Source organism: Marmota flaviventris, chromosome 2 (assembly GCF_047511675.1).
Source record: "Marmota flaviventris isolate mMarFla1 chromosome 2, mMarFla1.hap1, whole genome shotgun sequence".
Lineage (NCBI taxonomy): Eukaryota > Metazoa > Chordata > Mammalia > Rodentia > Sciuridae > Marmota > Marmota flaviventris.
The window spans coordinates 119,686,559-119,712,036 of record NC_092499.1 but is presented as its reverse complement, the minus strand read 5'-3'; the positions used below and the strand labels follow the sequence as shown (position 1 = coordinate 119,712,036).

The window sequence follows — 25,478 nt, the reverse complement described above, 5'->3', positions numbered from 1 at the left end:
GAAGCGCCGAGGCTGGATGGCGGTGTCCTCATGGAGTGGTTTATTACGATTCCATCTCACAAGGCAGGTAGGCGAGCGGCAGCGGCACATGAAATCCAAGCCCCTGACAGACGTCTGCCTCGGGCGCATGCAAACAGTGCAACATGGTCAAGCGCAAACACGGGCGACCGAGGCGACACGGGACACAGAACACGGAATGGGGAACGAGGCTGGGGCATGGGTCCCTAGAAAGGGGCCAGTCCCCCCCACCCTGGGGGGGCAGGACAGGAAAAATAAGATTCGTACTTCTTGTAAAATGCCCATTTGCTGGGTACTTTCTTTCTCCTTATCTTGAAAAATAATAAAAAATAAACACACGGAAAAAAATCTCAAAAAAGTAAAGGAATAAAACTCTAAGAAGGCGAGCGATGGGAGGCCAGGAGATGGCTGACTGTGATGGGGGCACTGCCTCCACTCCTCAGCCGCCTCCCTTCCTGGCCCCTGCAGTGGGCAGGCACCCCAAGCCTACAGGTGGGTCCATGAGAGAAGGTGCCAGGCTTAGGTGGGGTGCCTGGGGGCCAGAGGGGACAGGCTGGGCAGAGGAAAGAAGCCTGCCAGCCCACTGGGGCTCAGTTCAGGTTTGGGCCCAGCGAGCAGCAGGGGCACCAGGTCTGTGTTCTTCCAGGTTCAGTCCCCACAGGCCCATGACCTGGGTGGAAGCAGAGGTCACAGGTGCAGCTCATGGGCTTTGATGTGTTCAAGCTGCTCTCGAAGCTGGAGGAAGGAGGGCCGCGTGGTGGCATCCAGATGCCAGCAGTTCTTCATAACCTCATAGACTGCGGGTGGGCAGCCATCTGGGGCGTCCATCTTATAGCCCTTTTCCACCCGAGGGACAACGTCCTTCAGGGGCTGTGGGAAGATGAGTGGTTCATATTAGTGTAGTGCCTGACCACATAGAGGACTCCTACCTGGCATCCCTCTTCAGGGACCCCCCCTTTCAGCAATACCTCAGACCCAGTGGGATGACACACCCCTGCCATTCTATCAGTCCCAGCCATGCACTAGGCCCTAGCGCCCAGACTCACAATTCTTGGGTAAGGCACTCGCCCAAAGGAGTAGATTTCCCAGAGAAGGATTCCAAAGCTCCACACGTCAGACTTGGTGGAGAATTTCTGATACGTGGATGGGAGAAGAAATGTCAGATCCTGAGAATCTAGGGGTGGTGGGTGACACAGAATCCTAGCCCACCACAGCTTAGGACCCAGGGGAAGGCTGGTCCCACCTTCTCTCTCAGAGCCTCGGGGGCTGTCCACTTGACTGGCAGTTTGCCTGTGTCCTGGGTGCTGGAGGCCTCCTTGGTGAGGCCGAAGTCGCTGACCTTGGCCACATTGTCCTCAGACACCAGCACATTTCTGGCAGCCAGGTCCCGGTGCACAAAGTTGTTGCCCTCTAGGTATTCCATGGCCTCACAGACGTCTCTGGGGGGCAGGCCAGTCACATGGCCCCTCAGATCAGGGCTCCCACAGCAGGTTGGGGGGTCTTCCTAGAACCCTCACCCCAACCCCAGGGACTGCTTCACTCACAGTGAGAACTTCAGGAGACAGTCTCCGCCCAGCACCGACCTACCCCGAGACCTCAGGTAGTCCACCAGGCTGCCCTGGGGGCAAGACAGACAAGATCAGCCCCTCAGGTCAGATTTGCCCTGTAGCCCTCTGGACAGTGGGCTTGAGGGCTAGGTAAATGGCAACACCAGGGGAGTAGGAAGAGGGAAGGAGCGGGACATTGCTGCTGGACACCATGTCAGCATTATCCCTCAACCCTCACAGAATCTCTGAGGTAGGCTTTATTATTATCATCTTCATTTCACAGATGAGGAAACTGGCTTGGAGAGGTAACCTGAACTCTTCAAAGTCATGGTCAGCAAATGATGGGCTAGGACAAAAGTCCAGCCCTAGTGATTTCAAAGCTCAGTTGGGGTGGGGGCAGGGGGAGTCAAGGAGGTAGATCCAGCCAGGATTTGGGCAGGTGCTCACCTTGGCCATGTACTCAGTGACAATGTAGAGCCCGCCCTTCTCCTCTACAATTACACCGAGAAGCTGTACCAGGTTGCTGTGCCGAAGTTGCCTGGGGCAGGACAGGGTGGTTGGAGCCTTTGGAGCCTGCCCCCCACCCCTTGCCTGTGGGCAGCCTCCCCCTGCCTCCACCCAACTCACGTCATGACAGAGGCTTCGGCCAGGAAGGCCTGGGCGGTGGCATCATTCTTAATGCACTTGACAGCAACTTTGTTCCCCCGGTAATCACCCAGCATTACATCTGGAGGGAGAAGAATTGAGGGCTGTTCCTGGACTCCCCAGACATCCCCACTCCCAGCTCTTCCCAGGCTCCTAGACCCTCCAGCTCACCTCCAAACTCTCCCTTCCCAATGGTCTGCAGCAGCTTCAGCTCCTTCATGTTCAGTGCCCAGCCACCTGTGGGAGGGGTCAGTGAGGGTGTGGATGCTGGACAGGCCAAAGATCAGCCCCTGATGGGACAGACAGACTGGACTGTCTCTAGACTTGTGGTCTTTAGGCCTCCAGAATGGGGGCAGAGCCAGAGGCCTGGGGGTGGGGAGGCAGGTGAGTAGGTTTGGGGGTAGATGCACTCACTGCGGTAAAATTCATCCTGGGCTGCCACTGTGCCCTCCATGACCTTTGGTTTGATGAGGCGTGTGCAGAGTCCATCTGCATCAGTGGTGTAGTGCTGGGGAGAGGAGGGCAGGTGCTTAGGTCAGCCTCCAATGGGCCCCATGTCCTCTCAGCTAGTATGCACTGCTCAGGCCTGACCACCAGAGGGCAGCAGAGGCTGACCCCACCCTCCTGGAACTATTTGCATAGGAAGGGCTCCCCATTTCTGGCAGGGCAGGAATGTCTGTCCATTTCCCATGCCACCCTACACCCAGCTGCTGGACAGACAGCTGGCTGTTGCTACCACTCAGGCTCACCAGAATCCTGAGGTAGAGGGCAAACTCTGGTTTGGTCCTAATGCCAACCTCTAGCCAGGTGTGCTCAGGACCCCACCTTCCTTTGCCAAGACAGCAAAGTGAGTCTGGAGGCATCTGGGAAGCCACCGGCAGCTACTGGATGCCAGGTGTGGCTGGGCTAGATCTGAAAGAGCTGGTCTTGGAAGCTGCAAGAACCTGTGAGCATGTCCATGCAGGGGAAGCTAGAGGCACCTGACCATCAAGGTGTAGGGCTCCTGTTTACATATATACATCTGGGCATGTGGTTATGCAAATGGAGGGAAGGGAGTTCTAGGATGAAAGAGACTCGGACTCCAGTCCTAGAACCTCCAATATATAGCTGGGGGCCCTTAATTGCTTTGAACCTTTATGTCTTAGTACACAAAACGGGGATAATGCCACCTTCCTTAGGGGAGGATTATAGGATCAGAGGTCAGTCCTGGCATGCAGCAGGTGCTCCACCAAAGTGTGAGGAAAACAGGGGCTTAGAGATCGCCAACATGTCTGGGTTAGCCCACCAGAAGAAGCAGGTAGGACTAGAGCTAGAATCTAGGGTTGTGTGTCAGTATCCACAGATAAGTTTGGGGTATATGTGGGGATGGTGAGGCCACCTACAGGTACCCTCCCACCCTCACCTCCACCAGCTGCATTAAGTTCTCGAAGTACACTTCTTCGTCAATGCTGAGTTTGCTGGCATGGTACATGATGCGGTAGTGCTCCACCTTGCCGTCACAGCTCACGCACAGTGTGTAGTCCCCGGGGTAGTTGGTACTTTCCCGCACCAGGAACAGGCCTGTCTCCGGTGGGTATAGAAGCCGCTCAGCCTGCTCCCGTGTGATCTTGCCATGGAACCAGCTGGGGAGTGGTGTGGCCAGGGGTCACAGTGGCCCAAGGGTACTGACCACCCTGGTGCCTAATGCTCTGCTTTCTGAAAGTGCTTCCTCTGTTCCTGGAGCTCCCACTCGCTCAGCCAGGCTACCAAGGTCCTTATCTGCTTCATGTCTCTTTTTTCTTCTGTCCTTGTCAAACCCCTCCTGCTCCTCCCTCTGTGAGGTCTGGCCTGATGTCTTGTCCCTCCTCTTGGACCTACATACAAGTCCCTTACTCTGGCCCCAGGCTTTCCTCTGATGCTCTTCTGGAAGGACCACGCCCACTTCCTCTTTTACCCTGTCCCCATCGTGTGGTACTCACGGCATGAGGCTGAGTTTGGTGCCTGCCTTCACGCCCTCCCGCTTCTGGACATAGTTGGCTGGGATGATGCCTTCACGGCCCACCTTGTTCTTGGCCTTGTACCAGTTGGGGTCCTGGTGAGAGGGTAGCCCAGATACATCCTCAGGTCCACCCTCCCCTGCAAGTGAACCAAACCCAGAAGGAAGTCCCAGAGGTGGGAAGGTGAGGTGGTCATAAGGTCCCTGAGTACCTTGGTGACAGCCACAATGGTGAGCACATCTCCTTTGCAGAAGGGAAGGTCCTGTTCAGCAGTGCCGTGGAAGTTGTACTTGGCAATACATTCTGTACCGGATGGCCAGGCGGCCTGAAGGGCAGGTGACAGGTGGGTAGAGGCATCCTGGGCCTCCTCTCCACCCACCTGCCTGCATGCCTTTGATGTCATAGACTCTCAGTTTAACTCATGAGCCTGGGTGATGTGTCTCTTTCCTGAGAACTCTGGGTCCCTTCCTTACCACCCCAGACCTGTGCTCTTATCTTGAGGCCCTGTGTCTTGACAGTGGGTGCTGGAATTTTACTTTACTGAAAGCCTGGGTTGGGACAGAGGGTGGGAATAATGAAGGCAGGCTCATCTAAGCTCCCCCTGCTCTTTTACTGAGCACCCCTGGGGGGTGACAGGGACGCAGAAATGCCTGAAATCTGCACCTCCGGTACCTGTATTGCTGACATCTTCTCAGGAGATCTGGCGTCTCCGTGTCACAGGAAGGCTGAACTGTCACTTGGTACCATTAGAGCTGTGGGGAGAAAGATGAAGATTGAGGAGGGGTAAGAAGAGATGGCCTCTACCCATACTGGGATTGACTTGACTCCTTCCCCAAAAGGAGTTGATCAGGTGCCAAGGCTTCCAAGAGCTGGAATGTGGGGGCAGGGCTGTTTTCTCCAGACTGAGGCAGGAGCATGAAGTCTCCCAGGATCAGAGGCAGCCATCAACCCTAAGTACACAGGGGGCCTTAGAGGTCCATTGGAATGACCAAGGGGAGCAAAGGAGGCTTGGAGAGTCAGCAGCACTAGAGCCAACTGCCCAACAGTCCCAAGCTTGGGGCAGCAGCTGGCCTGGAGAGAAAGGAAGCCCAGGACAGCTTTGTGAGACTCAGAAGGTGCTGTGTCACCTGGGAAAGTCCCGTGTGTTCTGTGGGCCTACCAGATTCCTCTACAAAAGCTTGCCCTGGTGTATAGAGCCCCCTTCTGGGTACATACCAAGAAAAAAACAAGGCACATGTCCACCAGGACAGGCACAGGCTCACTCAGATGAATATTTTGTAGTAAATCGCAGATTGGGATGGGCTCAGGTGCCCAGAGAATAAAATGGTTACAAGAGGAGACATTGTACAGGGACAAGCACAATACACTTCAGCTACAAAACAGCCTTGATGAATTCCTAAACATAACACAAACCAAGAAGCCAGAAACAGAAAAACACATACTATGTGATTCCATTTGTATGAAGCTCAAAATCTGGCCAAACCAATTCATACTGTCAGATGACCACCCTTTGAGGAAGACTGGAAGGGGCAAGAGGGAACCTCTGGGTGATGGTTATATGAAACATTTGAACCCAGTCATGGAGTGGGTGCACTCTGTGGCAATTCACTGAACTTCACCCTTATGACTGGTGAACTTCTTGGTTGTGTTTACTTCAACGAAGTTGAACCACCCCAAGGACTACCCCAACCAACCCCACATTCCAAGAGCAGCAAGCAAACCTTATCTGCACACCTGTGCCTGACTCCTTCCACCACCACCACCTTCCCAAACACAGTCCAGAGGCAACTCTGTGGCCACATTTTCATTGGGACAGAGACTTCTCCATGAACCTTGTCATCATGCTTATTTTGATGGGATGGAGGGGTTCAGCAGCTGGGCTGATGGTAACAAACATGATCAACTGCCTCCAATCAGATAGTGGGAGAGAACATTTCAGTGCAGAGGTGTGTTTGGGGAGTACTGAGCTGAGCCCTGAAGACTGGAGGGTTTACAAAAACAGAGGGAAGGTCAGAGAAGGTACCCCAGAGAGAAATTGGTGTGGCAGCCAGAGCAAGGGTATTGGTGTAGGGAGGAGACAGGCATAGCCTGAGAAACTGGCTAGGATGGAAGTCAATGAGGAAGAAAGGCAGGACAGGCTTCACCTGGAACTCCATGACCCCAAACTTCCAAAGCCCAGCCTTGTCTCTGCTGTATCGAAGGTTTGGGCCTGACATAAACCTTGCAGGTTGCAGGGGGGCTTCTAATCTACTGTATGAAACAGGGGATGGATTCTGAGGGCAATGTGGCCTAGGGAGGTTTGGATCCTTAATCCTGGAGCCCAGCAGAAGCTGAGGAGAAAGGAACCAGGGAAAATGACCACTTCTACGCCATACTCCTGGCTCTACACAGTCAGGCAGATCTGGATTTCAAACCTTGCTCTGCCATGCAACTCAGGGTGAATGACTCAACCCTTCTGAACATCCCTCTTCCTTAAGTGGAGCACAGAGGCCCCATGCAAGCAGGTTGTGGAGGAAGTGCAATGAGACCCCGAACTTGTTTAGCATGCCCTGCTCCTCATCTCTGCAGAACACACAGCCCTTCCCACATCCAGAGGCAGCCTGTCAACCTCTGCTGTCTATTCAGGGGAGGCCCATGGAGGATGAGCTTGGATTTCCACAGCCACATTCACATGACTGAGCCACCACGAGTACAGGAACCTGCACTTGGGCCCAACAAGATGCATGCTACAGGGAGCTGTGAGCTCTCCTTACTCTCATTTTACAGACTAGGAAACTGAGGCTCCAGAGAGTGAACAACTTGCCTAAGATCACAAAGCTAGTTAGGAATGACATTCCAAGCTTGAGTTGGGGTTCCACTGTGGTTGGCTTGGTCCCCAAACTTCAGGTCCTTTTAGCCAGAAGGCCCTGCCAGTATTCCACATCCCCACACCTCCCCCAGCTTCCCCAAACTCAAAACCGGCTGCCACCACAGGAGGGCGCGGAGGCTGTTGCCCTGTTAGTCACCCTTCCAGCTGTCAGTTTGCAAACACTCCTTCCCAGCCTGCAGCTGCTGCTGCCACCTCCCTGCTGCCTCAATGATAATAATAAAAATAATAACAGGTCCTGTTTTCTGAGCACTTATCCAGTGCCAGGCCCTGTCCTTGGCACGTCATTGTTCACCCAATCCTAATAACTCTGAGAGACAGGCTATTATTATCTCCATTTTACAGATGAGGACTTCAAGTGAGGCCCAGAGGGGCATGAGGCCTTGCCAGGGGTCGTCACACCTTGAATGAGCTTCTGGAGTCCTATTCCAGACTCCTGATCTGCTCCGCAGTCCTCCTGGCACCTAAGACCCCTTGTCTTATGTGCCCACACTATGCCCCCAGGAGTTGCTGTTGGACTGGGAACCATGAGGCTGGGTCAGCGCAGAGCAGTGTGGGGGAGAGAAGCAGCCATAAGAGTCTAAGACATTAGTGCTCAGAGGAAGGGGCAAGCCCAGGAGTGTCCAGGGTGGGCCGTCTAGAGGGGTGGGGCTTTGAAAATCAGAAGCTCTAGACTCAGAGAGGAGCCAAACCCATTACCTTTACTCTACTAGCTGTGCCTCTGGGACCCATTTCCTCTGTAATTCTCAGTGAGAACCTGCAGTTCCAAGGGCTGCTCAGAGGAGTGGAGTTGCTGGCCCTTCTGGGAGGCTCTTCCCTGGTGAGATCCTGAGCCCAGGATGGCTCAGCAGTCCCCTATAGTACCCAGGCTGGGGCCTCCTCCTTAAGGGATCCCCAGGAAGTGAACCCCTTCCCTTCTAGGCCTGAGTCATGAGAGACAGTGGCTGAGAGAGATGAATGCAATCTTAGGCCTCCACAATCCAGCCTGCGTCAAGGACAAAGAAGGGTCCTTCATAAGATTATCTGCAGAACACTGTCCAGGGAGTCAGGCGCTCTGAGTCCTAGACATGCCTCTGCCACCAACTGCTGTGTGACCTGGGGAGTCACTTGACCTTTCTGGGACTTGCTAGCTCCCAGTACTTTGGCCAGACTTATTTCCCACTGGCTATTACCTACATTCTTCCCACCTCCCTTCCTTGCCATTCCTTCCCTGCTCCCTCTCTCTTCACCTAGAGAACATCCATTCAACCTTGGGGGTGCAGCAGGGGAATGCTTCTGCTGCGCACATGCCCCCCTAAAATGTAGTAGAACTACTGTTCCTAGTAGCAAGAGATGGGAAGAAAGACTTTATGCCCATTAATGGGGGACTGAATAAACAAATCAAATTCCAGAGAGGGAACAGCATCTTCAGCCATAGTGGAATCAGAACTTATCTCTAGGTGAGGATTAGGAAGATTTCCCATGATACAGAAAATAAAATGGAAAAACACCAGCCCAAGTGTCACTAAAGCTTCTAAGCATTACCCTCTGGATTAATCAGAAAGGGGAAAGAGAATCTTAAAAGTAGGGAGAGCTGACAAACACCTCAACCAAGGAATCATATGAAGTTGAGCACCATCAATAAGGAGACAAACAGATACCAAGTGTGTCCTCCTGTGATGCATTGAGAACCCAGTCTCAACCTATGTGGTATTCCTGCCAGTGCTGTTCAGCTTGATTTGAATGAGGAAAGCAATTCAACAAATCCAAAACAACCAGTTCAAACTCTCAAGGCCAATGTTATAAAACATAAAACAAAACCAAGAATACCCCGAAATCAAAAAACAGCAACAAAAAGGTTAGGATGATGTTTTAGTTAAATTGGACACTAGAGGCTGGGATTTTGGCTTGGTGGTAGAGTGCTTGCCTAGCAAGTGTGAGGCACTGCGTTTGATTTTCAGCACAGCATATAAATAAATGAATAAAATAAAAGTCCATCAACATCTAAAAAAGTATTTTAAAAAAATTGGACACTAAACAAACATAACAAGATTTAATGAGTGATCCTGAATTGGATTCTGGATCAGGGAGAAAAAAAAACAAACTAGGAATAATCGTCTGAGCTGGGCACAGTGGCACATGCCTGGAATCCCAGTAGCTTGGGAGGCTGAGTCAGGAAGATCATGAATTCAAACCTGCTTCAACAACTTAGCGAGGCCCTAAGCAACTTAAGAGAGACCCATTTCAAAAAATAAAAAGGGCTGAAAATGTGGCACAATGGTTAAGTGCCCCTGGGTTCAATCCCCAGTACCGAAAAAAAAAAAAATCATTTGAGGACAATTGGGAAATAGGAATAGTAAGATAATATGGAATTAATGTCAACTTTCCTAAGTGTAATTATGTAAAAGATACATAGGTTCTCAGGAAAAACATGATACATGCAGCACTAAACTCAGCAAAAAAAATGCATTTTCGTATGTATTTATATAGATAAAAGAGATAAGACAATTCAGGAAAATGTCAAGAACTGGCAGATCTGAGTGAAGGATTTATGAGTATCCATTTCAACTCTGCATGTGTATGTACTATTGGCTCTGTGCATGCCAGGTAAGTGCTCTACCACTGCTCTACATTCCCCACCTCCAGTCCTTTTTAATTTTTGAGACAGAGTCTTGCTAAGTTGCACAGGCTGGCCTTGAACTTGAAATTCTACTGCCTCAGCCTCCCCAGTAGCTGGGATTATAGGTGGGAAACACCATTCCTGGCTATTATTTCAACTTTTGGTGGTTTAAAACACACACACACACACAAAAAAAAAAAAAAAAAAAAAGAAAGAAAGAAAAAGGCTACGGAATACAACCGGGTACAGATCATCTGTCGTACACCATGAGTAGATGTGTTTTTCTTTCTTTCTTTTTTTGCAGGCAGTACTAGGGATTGAACCCCAAAGCAGTCTACCACTGAGCTACATCCCAAGCCCTTTCTATTTTTTAATTATTATTATTATTTTGGTGTGTGTGATACCAGGGATCAACTAGGGGTGCTTAACCACTGAGCTACATCCCCAAACTTTTTACATTTTTTTCTAGAGATAGGGTCTTGCTGAGTTGCTTAGGGCCTTGCTAAGTTGCTAAGGCTGGCTTTGAACTCTTGATTCTCCTGCCTCAGTCCCCCAAGCTGCAGGGATTACAGGCATGTGCAACAGCATCCCGCTTTTTTTTTTTTTTTTTTTTAATTTGAGACAAGGGTTTCGATAAGTTTCTGAAATTGGCTTCAAACTTGTGATCCTCCTTGTCTCCGCCTCCCAAATCGCTAGGATTACAGGCATGCACCACCTGTATGAGTTGTTTTTGAAGACATACAACATATCCATAGACTCAGGTATGTCTAGGTTATCTTTGGAAAGACACAGGAAAAAAATAACAGAGGTTGCCTCAGAGATGGGATGGGAGAGTAGGATCAAATTCAAGGAATACTTTCTTTTTACTCATATTTGATATTTTGGGTTTTTTGGGCTGCATTTATTTATTTTTTAAAATATATGCACCTATTGCCTTCCCCCTAAAAATAAAATTGAAAATGTCACTTTCTGAAAACCACCTCTGCCAAGAGTCTTCCTTGGTTTCCCAGCTATGCTGGCTGCCTGCCTCCAGGGTCTCACATTCTAGCAATGCAGCGAGAACCTCACTGGCCATGGCCTGTGGTTTAGGGCGTACTAGGAGCTCTGCAGGGGGAAAGTTAGTTCTGACTCATAACTGCATCCCCAACATGGGCTGGGCCCAGAGTGCCTGCTCAGTAAAGAAGTGCTGAATGAATGAAGAACGAACAAAAGGGAGAAACCAGACTGGCTGTGCCACACTGAGGTCCTATAACTGGAAAACTATATTTAACCCCAAAGGGACAGCAGCTGTCACCCCCACTCCCACAGGGTTGGAGGAAAGGGGGCTTGGGATGTGGCAGGACCAATGCTTCACTCTGACTTTCTGCCCTAAACCCTGCTCCCAGCAGCCCTTGTGCTAGGGTCCTGGGAACAGGCCGGGCATTGTGCCCAAGCACTGAGGTCAGTGGCCACAGCCTCAGGCAGGCCTTTCTTGGGAGCCTAGGCTATCAGGGAGGGGGGACGGAAAGGAAATTGGGAGCCCAGAAACTCCCTGGCTGCCCTTTCCCTGCCCTGGAGGCAGCTGTAGACCCCCAAAGCCAGACACATGCCGATGATCAGGGTAAGTTAAGGGGCCCCTGCCCTGCCCCCTCATCAAAACTCCACTGCTTAATGGGGCGTGGGAGCTTCAGTAACTGTTTACACCCAGCTAAAAATACCCACTGAAAAGGGAAGTGTACTAGAGACCTGGGGGGACTTGAGGCCATGGCCCCTAGAGACTCTGGTCTTGAGACTGAATATATGATAGCTGAATAATACAACTGAATACATAATTGCTAGACCTTGCAAGGATGGGGGCAACCACTGGAAGCAACAGGAAGGTTCTACCTTGCCTTTTGCTCTTTTGAACCAATAGCTCAGGGACCTTCCTCTGTCCAGTGTCATATTTGGTGGGCCAGGATGGGCAGGAGGAAGAAAGGGCCCAAAAGGTCCTGCCCCTGGAAATCAATTCATGAGCTTTTCCTCTGTGCCCATCCCAGGGCTAGGTGCAGGAGACCCCAAAAGAATACAGACCTGGCTTCTGTCTGACTACAGAATGGTCAACCATGACTTAGTGTGCTCAGAGGCTCAAAAGATTGAGGACAGGATGTAACTCAAGTGGCAAAACACCTGCTTAGAATGCCCCAGGCCCTGGGTTCCATCTCTGTGCTGTTTAAAAAACAACAACAAAACTGAGGAAGGACAGGGGCCATCCAGGAAAAAATCAAAGAGGAAAAGTGGAAAGGAGGAAGGGAGCTGGAGCTGGAAGGATCTCAGGGGAAAGTAAGAGGGAGAGGATTGGAGGGATGCCCTAGAACAGGGCAAGGTTAAGATTCCAACTGCAGTATGGAGGGAGTTAATCAAGACTGAAGGCCCAAGGAGGCTTTGAGCTCATCCCCCAAGTTTCCAACAGGTCACAGAGCAGACACAGGCAGAATTAAGTTTCAGACTTGGGCACGCCCCCTGGAAAGGGCAGAGCACCTGAGGAGGGTGGGGCTCCCCCACCCCGGGCCAGCAGTTGGGCTGGTTTGGCAGCAATAAAATCAGCCCCACCCCTGGTTCTGCATAAGGCACCCAGGCTGACAGCACTTATATCCCCTGGCCACACACCAGGTGGTGGGGCTAGAGGTTTCCTAGTGATCCCAGAAAGCCTGGGCAGGTACACTCATTGCAGAGATGTCTGGGGGGGGGGGGGGGGAGGGGCAGGGAGCAGTAGGATCAGGCACAAGACCTTTGGAAATGCCTAAAGTTCCCTGGGAGTCGGAAGGGAGTAAAAGGATGGCCTCCTTTGGCTCCAGTACATGCTGTCCTACCCTCACCTCTGAGGCTCCCTTTAGCCTTCAGTACCCCAACCTAAGGAAAGCGGTGAGTTTAATGACTGAAAAATGTTAAAAACCAAATTACAGCAACTCACTGGCTTTTTTCCTGTCCCCAATGGCTTGGTGGGACCGGAAATCCTGTCTAGCGGTTTGGGAGCAGTGGGGGCTGGGTTAGAGGAGGCTAATGGGGAGCCTCCTCCCCCAGGCACCACTGCGGCTAGAGGCTGCCACTCCTGGCCCAGAAAGGTTTCTAATTACCGCTCAGAAGCCTAATTACCTACATGCACTGGGCAACCGGGACTCTGGGCCTCCCCAGGGCCATAACCCAGGCCCCTGCTCCCCTACAACCCTCTTAGTGCAGGCTGTGGTCTTTGCATCTTTATTTGCTTACATTTACATGCAGCTTCCCAGCACTAACCTTCCACAAACCCTTCAAAGTTATGGATTGCCCTTGTCCATCATTTCAAAGTCTCTCAGTCATGGTAAAGGAGGGAAGACTGAGGGTAGAGGCCCATGAGCTGTCTAAAACTTTGGCCCTCAGAGTTCTGGTCTTCCTATTTCCAAACTGGGACCTACAGAACACAGCTGGGAAGGCAAAGCTATTGGGGCTAACACAAGGACACATAGCTTACTACCCACGTGAGGGGAAAGGAGGCTGTCAACACTCCCCTGCAGGATGGACTGCAAAAATGAAAGCATGCAGGTACAGCCTACTGGTTCAACTGGGTTCAGGGATCTGTGTTGGTTATTTAATCCTAAAGGAAAAACAAACAAACAAACAAACAAAAACACTCACAGTCAAGTACTGTTGATCCTTGTTAGATAGAAGCAGAAACAAGCTCTGATAAGGGTTACCCACTGGGGGCCACCTAGCTTCCAAAGGCTAGAACAGACTTGAGCTCAGATCTGTCTGAACCTTGGTCAGGAGACTTTTCTTTCAACTTTCCTGAGGCAGGATAGATAACACCCTAAAAATGGACAGATTGGGGGCACTGGGGTAAAGGGGATCTGCCTAGCACTTGGCCCTCTTATTCTAGGAAGTAGAGGTAGGAAGAGGCCAAGGGCTGGTTCAGCAAGAGAAGCCAGCAGCCCCTGTGAGAAAGAAGCTCCAAACAAGAACCTCCGCCCCCACCATGCCTGTCTTCAAGTGATTCTTGATTTTCACGTGCCTATTCCCTCCCTCCAGGAAGTCCTCCAGGCTGTTCCAGCCCACCCAGGGTCCCAGCTTCTGAGCTCCCACCAGCCCTGCCAGGAAGTGGGAAGCACAGGCCTCTCCTGATGGACTCCTCTGAGCCTGGCTCCTCTATGCCAAGCAGCAGAGCCTAGCACCTCCCACCCCATCTTCTGGCAGTGTGGACAGCAAAGGCTATAGATGCACAAGGCTGAGTGAGGACCAGCGGCAGGCTGGGCAGGGCTGAAAAGCAGCAGCCAACATGGACAAGGGTGAGAAGACACCCAGTTTCACCCACCCACAAGGCTTCCAACCATGCAGAGAGCAAGACAGGCATGGGGGCGCACAATAGCCCCTCTTTTGCTTGTTATAGACCACAGAGGGGAGGGGAGGGGCGGAGGGAAGCTGCGGTTGGAGGGTGTACACAGCAAGTGTGTGAAGAGAAACTATCCTCATCACAGCGCCTCAGAACCAGGAAGAGAAACTGAGCGGGAGGAAGGGCGGGCTGGGCCGTGGGGCCTCCAGCCCTGGGGCCTGTGGAGGGGAGCTCCCAGTCAAACCACTTCAGCCTCTGGGCCTCAGTCTCCCAGTAGAACAAACAGGATTCTCTATCTGCTTCTATCAAAATGCCTCTGATCCAAGCAGTCTATAACCGATGGGCACTGCAGGCTGCATCATGCCTGATAAGAGAGCACCCCCAATTCATGGAGCACTCCTGACCACAGGGAACAGGGGCTCAGCTACAAAAAGCCAGTCTCCCTCCCTGCTTGTTTCTCCCTCAGCCACACAGGGAGCACACCAGCTCTTCCTTCACCAGCTCTTTATTTTTAGGTCTGAATTTGACTTTAATCATTACTTAGCGGATTCTATTTCCAGTCCTTGGATGAAGGGACCCAGAGGGGAGGAGGAGGGAGAGCCAGTGCTCCCTGCCGGGCGTGGGGGGCAGCCTGATCCTCCACCCATCCTGTCCTCAACCAAGGGTGGGGGAAACTGAGAAACACCCAAAGGGCTCACTCTAGTCAGGCCAGCATCTTGGGGAGGCTCCACCCTGTGACCTCATCCCAGCCCAAACTGTGGGACAGGAGGGCAACTGTAATGCCCACTTCCCCTGTACCAAGACCAGGCAGGAGGAAGAAGTCTGGCAGCCAGAGTCCGAGGTCACAAGCCTGAGGGACCTCTGCATTGAATGGGCCACCTCAGGGAGGACTCCTTGCCTAGGTTAGCCCTGGGACACCTTAGAGTCATCTGGGGCTATAGTCTCTTGGACCCAGGGAGTGCCAAATTGAGAGTTTGCTCCTACTGTCCACAGGGTGGCCCCTGGAGGACACTCCCAGTTTTTCAAGTCTGCATGGAAGCAGAATAAGGGGAAGCAAGGTTTGTCACAATGGCACAAACTCAGGTTAGACCTGGGCAACACCTGCCAAGGAACATTCTAGAGCTGGAAGGCTCTAGAATACCCCCTACCCTACCCCTCAGCTTTCTTCCCCTGCCAGGTCACTGGGAAAGGTGGGAAGCGGAAGCTGAAGCTGGCCTGGCTGTCCCTGGGTTGGGGCTCAGGATGCCCTGCCTAAGCTCAGGCTAAGGAGACCTCTATTTCTACAAGAGAATGCAGGACTGGGACATACTTGCAGAAGCTGGAAGGCAAGAGGCCTCCTCCACTCAGCTCTGACACTGGCAGACCGGAAGGGAAATGGGTGGGGTCAGACCCTGGACATCAACCAGCAGCCCATCTTCCCAGGGCCAGCCCATGCCCTGAGCCAGCCAATCACATAGCAATGGCATTTCTACCATGGGAGCTGGGGGTGGCAGGGAGGCGGAGCAGCACACTGGCCATAGTATCCTGGAACCTCATAGAACCTCTGCCTCTGGGCCTCAGTCTCCCTGTAGAAAAAAACGGGATTCTCTATCTGCTTCTATCAAAATGCCTCTGACCTGTGTAGTCTATAACCAATGGGCATTTCAGGCTGCATCATGCAGCCTATGGAGCCAGGTTCAGGGAAGTCAGTCAGGAGAGGCCTGTGCTTCCCACTTCCTGGTAGGGCTGGTGGGAGCTCAGAAGCTGGGGCCCTGTGTAGGCTGGAACAGCCTGGAGGACTACCTGGAGGGAGGAGGTGGGTTTCAGAGGGCTGGGCAGGAACATCTCCCTGCTGGGCCCATGGCTCAGGTGTCTTCCTCCATTTGAGCCAGCCTGCAGTGGGCAATCCCCTCAATGACAACCTCTATCTACAGAGGGAGAGGAGAGAGGATATGCCAGGCATTTTCTAGTTCCTCAGTTAACAAGTTCACACTTCTCACACTTTCCTTTAAAGCATACATCACCATTCCTGTTATTTATACAAAGGAACTCTGGTTCAGAGGGTAGTGACTTTCCAACCCTTCATTCTGGCCTAAGTGGCATGGCTAGGCCTGGTACCCACGTGGCTTGAGTGCCAAGTTGCCTGCTCTCTGCTGACTGCTTTTGGGGCTCATAGTAACAACCCCCACAACAGCAACAGATGGGAAGTGCGTGCTCAGTAAGAGGGGATGAGTGAAGCTGTTGTGGCAGAGCTACTTAGAATATTCTGTAGCTATTTAGGCAGTTACTTAGACTGTGGAGCACCATAAGAAAATGCCCATACACTCAGTACTGAATTGAAGGTGTCACGGCACCCACTCTCCAGTGCTCCAGTGAAAACAGTGACGAAGGAAGAAAATCAGGAAAAAACTGGCAGGGACTCCAAAATGCTAGAAGTCACTGTCTAGTAAAGAAATAGTGGGTAACTTTGTTTTCTAAGTTTTTTGCAGCCATTTTGTTACTTTCTAAATTAAGAAAATTAGTATGTACATAGTTTTCTTCCAAAAAGCTCATATTTGCTACCTTAGGTCCCACCTGGCCCCAGTTCTGGCCCAGGTGTCTAAGGACATTTCTACCATGGGACAGCTTTTTCCACCTGGGACAGCCTCTCAGACACAGGAGGATCTGTCCCTACCTTCTTTCCCAGACTCAATGCCTCTGTTCTGTTTTTTTGAGGGCTACTTGTTAAGGTTTGAAATCCCTCAAAAGATGGAGTCCAGAACTGGACCCAGATAGTTCCATCCCATTAGGCCATGTAGGTCACACAATCACAAGGTACTATTTTGAGGGAGGCTGAACTCTGCCCTCTCTCCAATACTTGCTCCTTGTGGCTCAGCCTCATGGGGCCAAGTGCCCCTGCAGCAATGAAAGGACTCATCTTCTGGTCTTTGCCCTGACCCAGTGCAGGGAAAAGAGCAGCCACTTCTGAGCGGGAGGAAAGAACCGAGCTCAGATTTAAAAAAAAAAAACAACTCCCTGCACATATGTCAGCCTGTGTTAGGCTCCTTTCTACAAAGGCCTTTGGGGATCCTGGGCCGCACCCTTGCAGCTCACAGTTGGTAAAGAAGCAACCAACTATGTCAGATGTTAGGTCCCAGCCCCAGCTCCTCAGGATGGAAAGGAAGTCAGGACTGGGTGTGAGGCTACGTGAGTACAGCCTCACAGGCTCAGGACATCTGGGCCCCTTCTGCTATGTTTGTCAGGGAAACAAGAGAGGGAAGAAAAAAGAAAAACCTAAATCAAGAGCAGGGGACCTCAAGTAGGACAAAACTGCAGGTGACTCCAAGGTGGCCCAGACATGGCTCAGCCTTCTCCAGGGAACCAGAGGATCTTGCTATAAAGCCAAGCTCACTCCTGCTGCCTTTGCCCCATTCCTGCTGTGACCACACCAAGAAAGACACTGGAACACCTATGGTACAGGTGTTAGAAATGGGCCCTGGTGGTATCCTCACTCAGCTGATGCTTCCATGCCTGACAGGGTGCTGCCAGTGGAGACAGAGATCTCACCTTATCCATCTGAATTTGGTGTGTTCCTGTGCCTGCTAGGCCAAACATGTAGGGAGGGCTGGGTCAGGACTGACCACAAGACTGTTTGAACTCAGTGCCAGCAGACTTCTGTGCCATACTACACAGGTGACCCCACACATTCACCACATCCCCTGTCAGTAGGACCAAGGCTCGGACATTAAGGAAAAATATTATGGGTAGTTCTGATGCTGTCTGAGCCCAGACCTAGACAAAACTGGGGCCGGAAGCCCTCTCTAGTCCTCTGCAGTGGAACACGTGCTCATCCTACAAGATCCCTCCTAGGCCAGGGAGGGGGCCTGCATCCTTGATAGGTAACAGTGCCTGCCTGGTTTCCTCCCACCCATAGCAGTCCAGCTTTGCAGAACTGAAGGTGAAACACAGCTGGCTTCCCTCCACCAGAGGACTGGAGTAGTTACCTTCCCACCTTTGGGCTAAGTTCCTGGTCTTCAAAATGGGCAGTGAAGAGAAATCCTAGTTAAGTTCCAAAGATCTGGTTGATGGACACACCCCTTCTTAACATCTGGGCCCAGAGGAACCTGGGAGAATGGGCATTCCAGGGTGCCAGGAGGTGGGAGCATGAGGCTATTATTACCCAGTGTTACCTCCACCCCAGACAGAAGCCCTGCCCAGTTTCTCCACCCAGGGGTCAGAGGTCCCTTGGCTTAGGCCTGATCTTCCCAGAGGCAGAAGGTGACAGGTTCAGTCCCAGGACCTGGGCTTCAAGCATAGTTCAAGGGAGGTGGCTGAGCCCTAGGCTGTCTGGAGCCAGAGTACCTTAGTGTAGGAATGGAGGAAGGGGTCAGAATCAAGTGGACCAGAGCATCTGCAAGGAGGTCCTGGGCAGGAAAGGGCAAACTCTCAGGAGTCAGGCTTATTCTCCTGGGCCCTGGATCTCTAGACACCTCCTACTCTGAGCTCCACACTGGGGGAACTCGGACAGACCTCAAAGAAGTCTGCTGGGCTGCTGAGCGTACCTCCCTGGTGGCTCCTTCCCAGCAAGATTCTGACAGAGACTCCCGGGAGAATTCGAACCCGTGGAGGAGAGGGTGAAGGAGGTGGGGGATGGGAGTGGACGCGACCGCGGTGGTAAGAGAGGCTGGGGACACCCGACGCCCAGCTCCTCCCGGGCTGCCAAGCACTCACCTTTCTCAGGGCACTGCGGTCCGGGCCACCTCGACACGGGCGGCATCAGCGGCCTGCAGGACGGTCCATGCGGCCAAGGGGGAGGGGAGGGGCCTGGGGGTCCCCAGGGGGTGCGATACAAAGAGGTACGGATGCTAAAAAAGGGGGAGGAAGGACGGCCTGACAGAGGCAGGGGGACAGCCGCAAGGCCCCGGTCCGAGAGGGAAGAAAGGCGGGGGAAGGGGGCGGGAGGGAGTCAGGGGGAGGAAACAATGTAGCCGGCGCGGCCCCGGTAGAGTTCCGCTTCCGAACGCCGCTACCAAGGTTCGATTTTGGAACGTCTCGCCGGCGGCCCGGGGCCACCCTGGACGCTCGGTTGGGGGCCGCCTGGCTCCCCGCGCTCCAAGCCCGGGGGTTCGGGCGGCCGAAGACTGGCCGGGGCGGGAGGGTCGGCTGGCCGGGGGACGGCCCCGACGGCTGCGAGACCGGGTGGTCGCCCCGTTCGGACCCCGCCCCGGCGGGACCCCCGGGGCAGTGTGCAAGGTGGCGCTGGAGCAGGAGGGCGGCGGCGGGCTCGGCAGCGGTGGCGGCCAACCTCTGCTAGCCCGGGCTCCGCTGGGAGGAAGCTCGCAGGCCTGGCGAGAGGAAGCGCGGCCCGGATCCTCCGCCCGCCGCAGCGCGCCTGCGCGAGGGGGCCTGCCCGGCGCGCAGCGGGGCGTGGGCCTGCGGGACAGCGCCCCCTCCTGGGCTCCGGGAGGACTGCGGGGGGTGTGTCCGCGCCCACGCCCTGCCCCCACCCGCCTTCGGGCGTGAAGTATCCCGAAGTGTTCTCCCCGAGGGCCCACCATCTCGTTTTGGAGCAGCCTCGCAGTCCTCTCTAGACGAAGCTCCCTTGCTGCTGAAGCCGGGCCTGCTTCCCTCTCTTCGGGTGTGTCTGTAAAGAGTGAACCTCACTCGCAGCAGTAAGCGCTCATTCATTCACAAACATTTCCTGACGCTGACAGTATGACAGGCCCTGCTCTGGAGTCCACTAATGACACCGCTTCAGTACTGTTAGGCGTTCTTAGTTGAGTGGAGACAGGCCCATAGGCCAATGGGTCGTCACATAGAACTAATCGATAAAAGTGGAGAGGTGCTTGTTCAAGGTCCACAGGAAACAGAAAAGAAGGGAAGGCAAGTGGGGAGACTTCATAGAACTGGGACCCTGGCAGAGGGAACAGCATGCACAAAGAGGCAGGGAGCAGTGAGAAAGCTTGGTGACTTCTGGAAACTATAAATAGTTCAGTAGGCTGCAGCTTTAAGTGTGGGTGGGGGGAGATGGGTTCCTGCAAAGTACAAACTACAGGGGCAAGAGAGAGCCAAAGAGCCTCATGGGATTCTCTTGGACTTTATTTTGAGCCTGGAGGCAATAAGGAAGTTGTTAGTAGTTGTGTTATCTTGAACAAGTTACTTGACCTCTCTGTGTTGTAGTATTCCCATTTGATAAAATAGGGAAAATAATAACAATAACGTAAGGTTTTGTGGGGAAATAAGTAGGTTTAAAGCACTTAGTGTATAGTGCCTGGCATGGGGTGAGTCCTAAATTAAATACAGACTGTTATTATGTATCATTGTTCATGATGAGCAGGGAGACTCCAGCAGAGGTAGCCAGTATTCAGGTGTTTTCTAGGGACTGGATCCTGAAGGAAGAGTCACTTTTAGATGCACAGAGAAAAGGGGACATTCCTGGATGGGGAAAATGAGGCTGCTGGCAATGTCCTGAAATGCAAGATAAGTAAGAAGGAGCTAAAGGAGTGAAAGGGACAGTATAGGCCCTGTGGGAGGCAGAGCTGGACAGACAGTGTGGCTGCAGATTGCAAAGAGCCATAGATGCCAGGACCAGGATTTGGGCACTGCCCTCCAGGCAAACTACTGTTAGGCACTTTGACCCACATGCCCCAGTACCAGCTTACCAGCAAGGAGCCCGCCATAATGATATGGGGAGGGATAATTTTTGAGGAGGCATCCAGTAGATCTCAGAAGTGTGGCGCAATAGGGGGTGGGATATGGATTTGGGATTCAAATCTCAGGGATAAATCTTTTTTTTTTTTTTTAGTATTTATTTTTTAGTTGTAGTTGGACACAATACCTTTATTTTATTTATTTATATATGGTGCTGAGGATCGAACCCAGGGCCTCACACGTGCTAGGTGAGTGCTCTACCACTGAGCCACAACCCCAGCCCTCAGGGTTAAATCTTAATCAGGCCTCTTACTATGTATGTGGCCTTGGACTAGTTACCTAAGTTCTCAGCTCAATTTCCTCTTCTGTATGATCAGGCTCAGGCACACCTCTGTTATGAGAGATGGGGCAGATTCAGCAAGATAACGGCTTGGGGTGGAGCTGACTTCTTTTGCTTTCCTCTGAGGTCAAGATGGAATGATAATATGGGGCCTGGGGGAGCAGGGGCTGCCACTCAGCCTGAAGGAAAGTTCTTTTGCAGCAGCTCTGCAAAGGTTTATGCAAGGGAGAAATTGACATCTTTTCCCTCACCCTGGCTGAATTAATTGTCAGAATGATAAAGCAAGACTTTGGAGACTTGGTGAAAACACTCTAATCCCTACTCCAGTTTTGTCCCCTACCCATCTTCCTTTACTAGTAAACATACTTGACTCTTCCCTCTGGGCCTGCTATGGCCCTATGTGTGAACTTTGGAGTCAAATAAAACCCATATTTGAATACTGGCTCCACCTCTTTTTGTCAGGGTGAAAATAATTTTTTAACTTTCTCAAATCCCAGGTACTGGGGATAAAACCATGAGCAAATAAATAAAGGAATCCATCCCGTGGAGCTCTCCTGTAGTGCAAGGGCCAGTTAACTTCCAACCTCATATAGTTCATTCATTCATTCACATGACAAATACTTTATAGAACACCTACTAAGTGCTAAGTATTGTTCTGAGTGCCAGAGATAAAGGAATGAAGGCTATCACCGTGGTTCTTGCCCAAGAGTATAAGTGGACAGGGCCAACAGTCACTGTAATCTGATGGCAGTGAGCATCCCAATGGACGGGAGAGAACTGGGGGAGACAGATCAGCTTCCAGACCCCAGGAAGGGACTGAGCCAATGTTGGTGGAATAGGGAAGGAAGGGTGTTTCAGGTAAAGAGGACAGGATGATTAAGGACCCTGAGCCACAGAAAAGCTCAGTGGCTCAAGTAACATATGGAAGGCCAACATGATGAAACTAGAAAGCAAGGGAGAACAAAGCCAGAGACTGGTGTGGTGTTACATGCCTGTAAACTCAGCAACTCAAGAGGCTGAGGCAAGGAGAATCACAAGTTCAAGGTCAACACTGGCAATTTAGCAAGAACTTGTCTCAACATAAAAATTAAGAAGGGAGTTGGGCATGTTAGCATACGCCTATAGTCCCAGTGGCTCAGGAGGCTGAGACAGGAGGATTGTGAATTCAAAGCCAGCCTCAGCAATGGCGAGGTGCTAAGCAACTCAGTGAGCTCTTGTCTTTAAATAAAATACACAAATAGGGCTAGGGATGTGGCTCTGTGGTTGAGGGCTCCTGAGTTCAATCCCTGGTACCAAAAAACCAACCAAACAAACAAACAAACAAAAAACTGTCAGATCAATGGGGGGGGGAGGCTTTATTGAGACATCACTCCTGGGCGGAACTCATCAGACCCACAGAGGGGACAGGGGAAGGGTCTGAGGAGAAACCGCGTGGAAGCTCAACTGGACTGGACTTTTATGGGGCTTACAGCAGGAAGAGAAGGGCTTGGGACAGGAAAAGGTGTTTCTAGGGTCCCTTGCCCCCTTGGAGTTGGTCAGGGGAGTTGGCTGAACTCCAGGATTGGCCAGGGGGGTCCTGTTGATTGACAGGCGTTAGTCAGGAGATCTGGCTGATTGACAGGCGTTTCCGCCGGCATCTGATTGATGTTCTTTTTCAGCATGGACTGCTTTGTTCTAAGTTGCCACTAAGTCGCCACCAAGTTGCTGCCACCGACCTGACAACAACCACCCCCAAAAAACCCACACATAGTAGGGCTGGGTGGGGTGGGGTACACCTATAATCCCACGACTGGGGCTACAGCAGGAGGATCAGAATTTCAAGGCCTGCCTCAACACCCTGTCTTAAAATAAAAAATAAAAAGGGTTGGGAATGTAGCTTATTGTAGGATGCCCCTAAGATCAATCCCTAGTACCAAAAAAAAAAAAAAAAGAAAGAAAGAAAGAAAAAATGCCTAGTGAGGATGAGGCTGTGGCTATGGCATGGTCTGGTCCTGACCAGTGATGATGGACTGGGACCTGGTGGAAGCAGCAAGAGGAAAAGAGATGGACAGAGGAGAGTCACGTGACAACTCTCCAAGAAGGGCTATTTGTGGAGAATGAGGATCCGAGAGAAGTCAGGCTTGCCTCCTCCCGTTGTGACTGGAGCTCCTGAGGAGATGGGGTTCTCTTTGCTCAGATGGGGAGAGTCTGGGGAAGAGGGCAGGCTGGGGTAGCACTCAAGAGCTCAATTTTGGAAAAGCTGAGTTTGAGCAGCCTGTGAAACATGGAGATATGAAGTCTGCATTTGGAGCCAAACACTAGCTTTCCTAGGCTGAGCCACTTGTCCCTGGGTGGTGGGGTGAGCCCCAAGGGGGTGAAGAAAAGAGAAAGACCTATTGGATATGGAGAATGGGAACAGAGCATCAGACTTTTGACTGCTTTTGGTGGTGGGAGCCAAAAGGCCTTGCTCCATCAGAATTGAGTTAGTGTCCAGAGATCCAGAGCACATTTGTGGGTGGACTGAGCTCTCAAGGTTCCCTGGGAAGAGAAGGGCCTCTTCTCCCTCCCCTACCTCCTCCCCTCCCCCCCCCCCAGCCTCTTTGCTTGGGAGATGACAGTTTAGAGAAGCTGGTGTGAAGTAGCTTGAAACTCAGACACTCTGGGCAGTCCCCCAGGGCAGAAAACAGGAAGCCAAGATTAAAGGCAGATTTCCAGCAAAGTCCCCTTCTACTTCCTGTATACAGGTGCTCAGGCAGAGCAAGCTGTGAGCCAGAGGGGCTGAGCTGGCTTCCTGCAGTGGCCAACCCTCCAATTTTGGGAGCTGTTCTTTGGTCTTGACATCACCACTTCTGCTCAGGCCCTTGGGGAAGGAGTCTCCTCTAGAAAGAGGCTGTAGAATGAAACCCGTTGGTGGCAGACAGGAAACAGCAGGGCAGTGGAGGCACCAAGCAGAAAGGGCAAGGGCTTTGTGGTTTCACAGGCTTTGGGGTCACTTACTTCCTTACTGTGGGGTCTCACTGAGCTGTGGGGGTAGATTGAGGGGCCAATAGGATAGAAAGGGGGCCTTATGGGAAGGTAGCCAGGGAGACCAGGCCAGTGCTTAGAGCTGAGAGTATCTAGGGAAAAGAAACCAGGAGAAAACAAGTAGCCTCAACAGTGGTCCTTCTCATCCCAATACCAAGAGCTGCTTGGCTGATATCAAGTTGCCAAAGGCTCCAGGAACCAGAATGGGCCTTGCCTGAGACCTCTTCACCTTCCTGACCCATAGGAGAACAGGGTCCCTGGGACTCCAAGTCAGGAACTGAGACTGCCTCATGCAGAGGCTAAAGGTCCACCCTCCAGATGACCCTTCCACTCTCCTGAGGGAGCCTGAGCTCGCACCTCTCCAATTCATTTTATCCTTGGTCCCTCCCTGGAAGGAAGTATGCCTGCCTGAATTCAGGGCTATCACTAAAAACTTCCTTCCTAAGACTGGATGAGTTTATCATGATGCCAAGGATGACAGGTTGGTCTAGGAGACCCAGATTCTGAGACAGATCTTGCTTCTAACTTTGGGCCAGATCTATCTTTCTAGGCCTGTGTTACAAATGGTTAGATTTGGTGATCTACAGGTTTGACTACTGTGCATAAGTGGAGGACTCTGAGCATGGAGATGGGAACTGCCAACTGCCTTCAACTTCTACCCCCTTGAGACCAGGGAATTATTGTTTACTGAGCACCTACTATATACCAGGTACTTTATTATTGTTTTAGAGGATAATAGCTAATATTTGTAGACCATTGTTCACTCTTGACTGTCCCAGTTTGCTCCAAGTGGACTTCCTAGCAAGTTAATCTTTTGTTTTCTTCATAACGGTGGTAGAATTTCTAGTGGTGGCGGTTTGGTGACTTTGTGGCCTTAGTGGTGTTAGTGGTGGTGGTGACCCAATCAAGAGAACCCTTTGGGAACTGGAGGTCCCAACCCTTGTGGCTGAAGACAGCCTTCACACAGGGCCTCCACCACCACAAGGGTTTATGGACTCTGACCTCAGAGGTCTTGGGTCCAGGGCTTTTGTATCTCCCTGGAAAGTGCAGATCACAAGTCAAGTCCACAGTCTGGGGCTGTGGCTTAGTGGTAGAATGCTCACCTAGCATATGTGAGGCCCTGGGTTTGATCCTCAGCACCATATATAAATAAATAAATAATGGGCTGGGGGGCTGGGGATGTGGCTCAAGCGGTAGCACGCTTGCCTGGCATGCGTGCGGCCCGGGTTCGATCCTCAGCACCACATACAAACAAAGATGCTGTGTTTGAGATACTTGGGATCTCTGGAAACTGTCCTATTAGCTCCCCACAGCATGTTTCCCTCCTCCTAGGGCCCTGTCTTGGCATGTTCAGGCTACAAGGGCACAGATGGTCAACAAGGCCATACCAGTTCCTGGGAGGGATGTGCAGATTCAAAATGGATACAGAGCACAGAAACCCTCAGACCCACTAGGAGGGGAGGCAGCAGGGGGACTGCTGGGACAGAGGCCTTGAAGCTGGAAGAGGTTGAACACTGGGCTAAAGTTAAACAGGCCCAGAGGAGTGGAGTG

General features: G+C 51.9%; 1 protein-coding gene across 1 annotated transcript; it reads right to left on the bottom strand.

The window, feature by feature from the left end:
* Window positions 1–285: 285 nt before the first annotated feature.
* On the bottom strand, window positions 286–19,251 carry Csk (C-terminal Src kinase). The gene is made up of 13 exons (XM_027923713.2): window positions 18,665–19,251; window positions 4,859–4,938; window positions 4,398–4,511; window positions 4,169–4,281; window positions 3,613–3,832; window positions 2,625–2,718; window positions 2,382–2,447; window positions 2,193–2,292; window positions 2,013–2,103; window positions 1,563–1,636; window positions 1,262–1,457; window positions 1,065–1,151; window positions 286–888 (listed from the first exon to the last, which is right to left on the bottom strand). The coding sequence occupies exons 2-13, from the start codon at window positions 4,871–4,873 to the stop codon at window positions 706–708; spliced, it is 1,353 nt and encodes a 450-aa protein (XP_027779514.1). The 5' UTR covers window positions 4,874–4,938; window positions 18,665–19,251; the 3' UTR covers window positions 286–705.
* Window positions 19,252–25,478: the final 6,227 nt, after the last annotated feature.

Excerpts from the sequence above, each read along its gene's own strand:
- Csk (XM_027923713.2), bottom strand. Across the intron at positions 4,282-4,397 it reads CCATTGTGGCTGTCACCAAG|GACCCCAACTGGTACAAGGC; the intron begins GTACTCAGGGAC and ends CCCTCTCACCAG. Across the intron at positions 1,458-1,562 it reads TGTCTCCTGAAGTTCTCACT|AGACGTCTGTGAGGCCATGG; the intron begins GTGAGTGAAGCA and ends CCTGCCCCCCAG.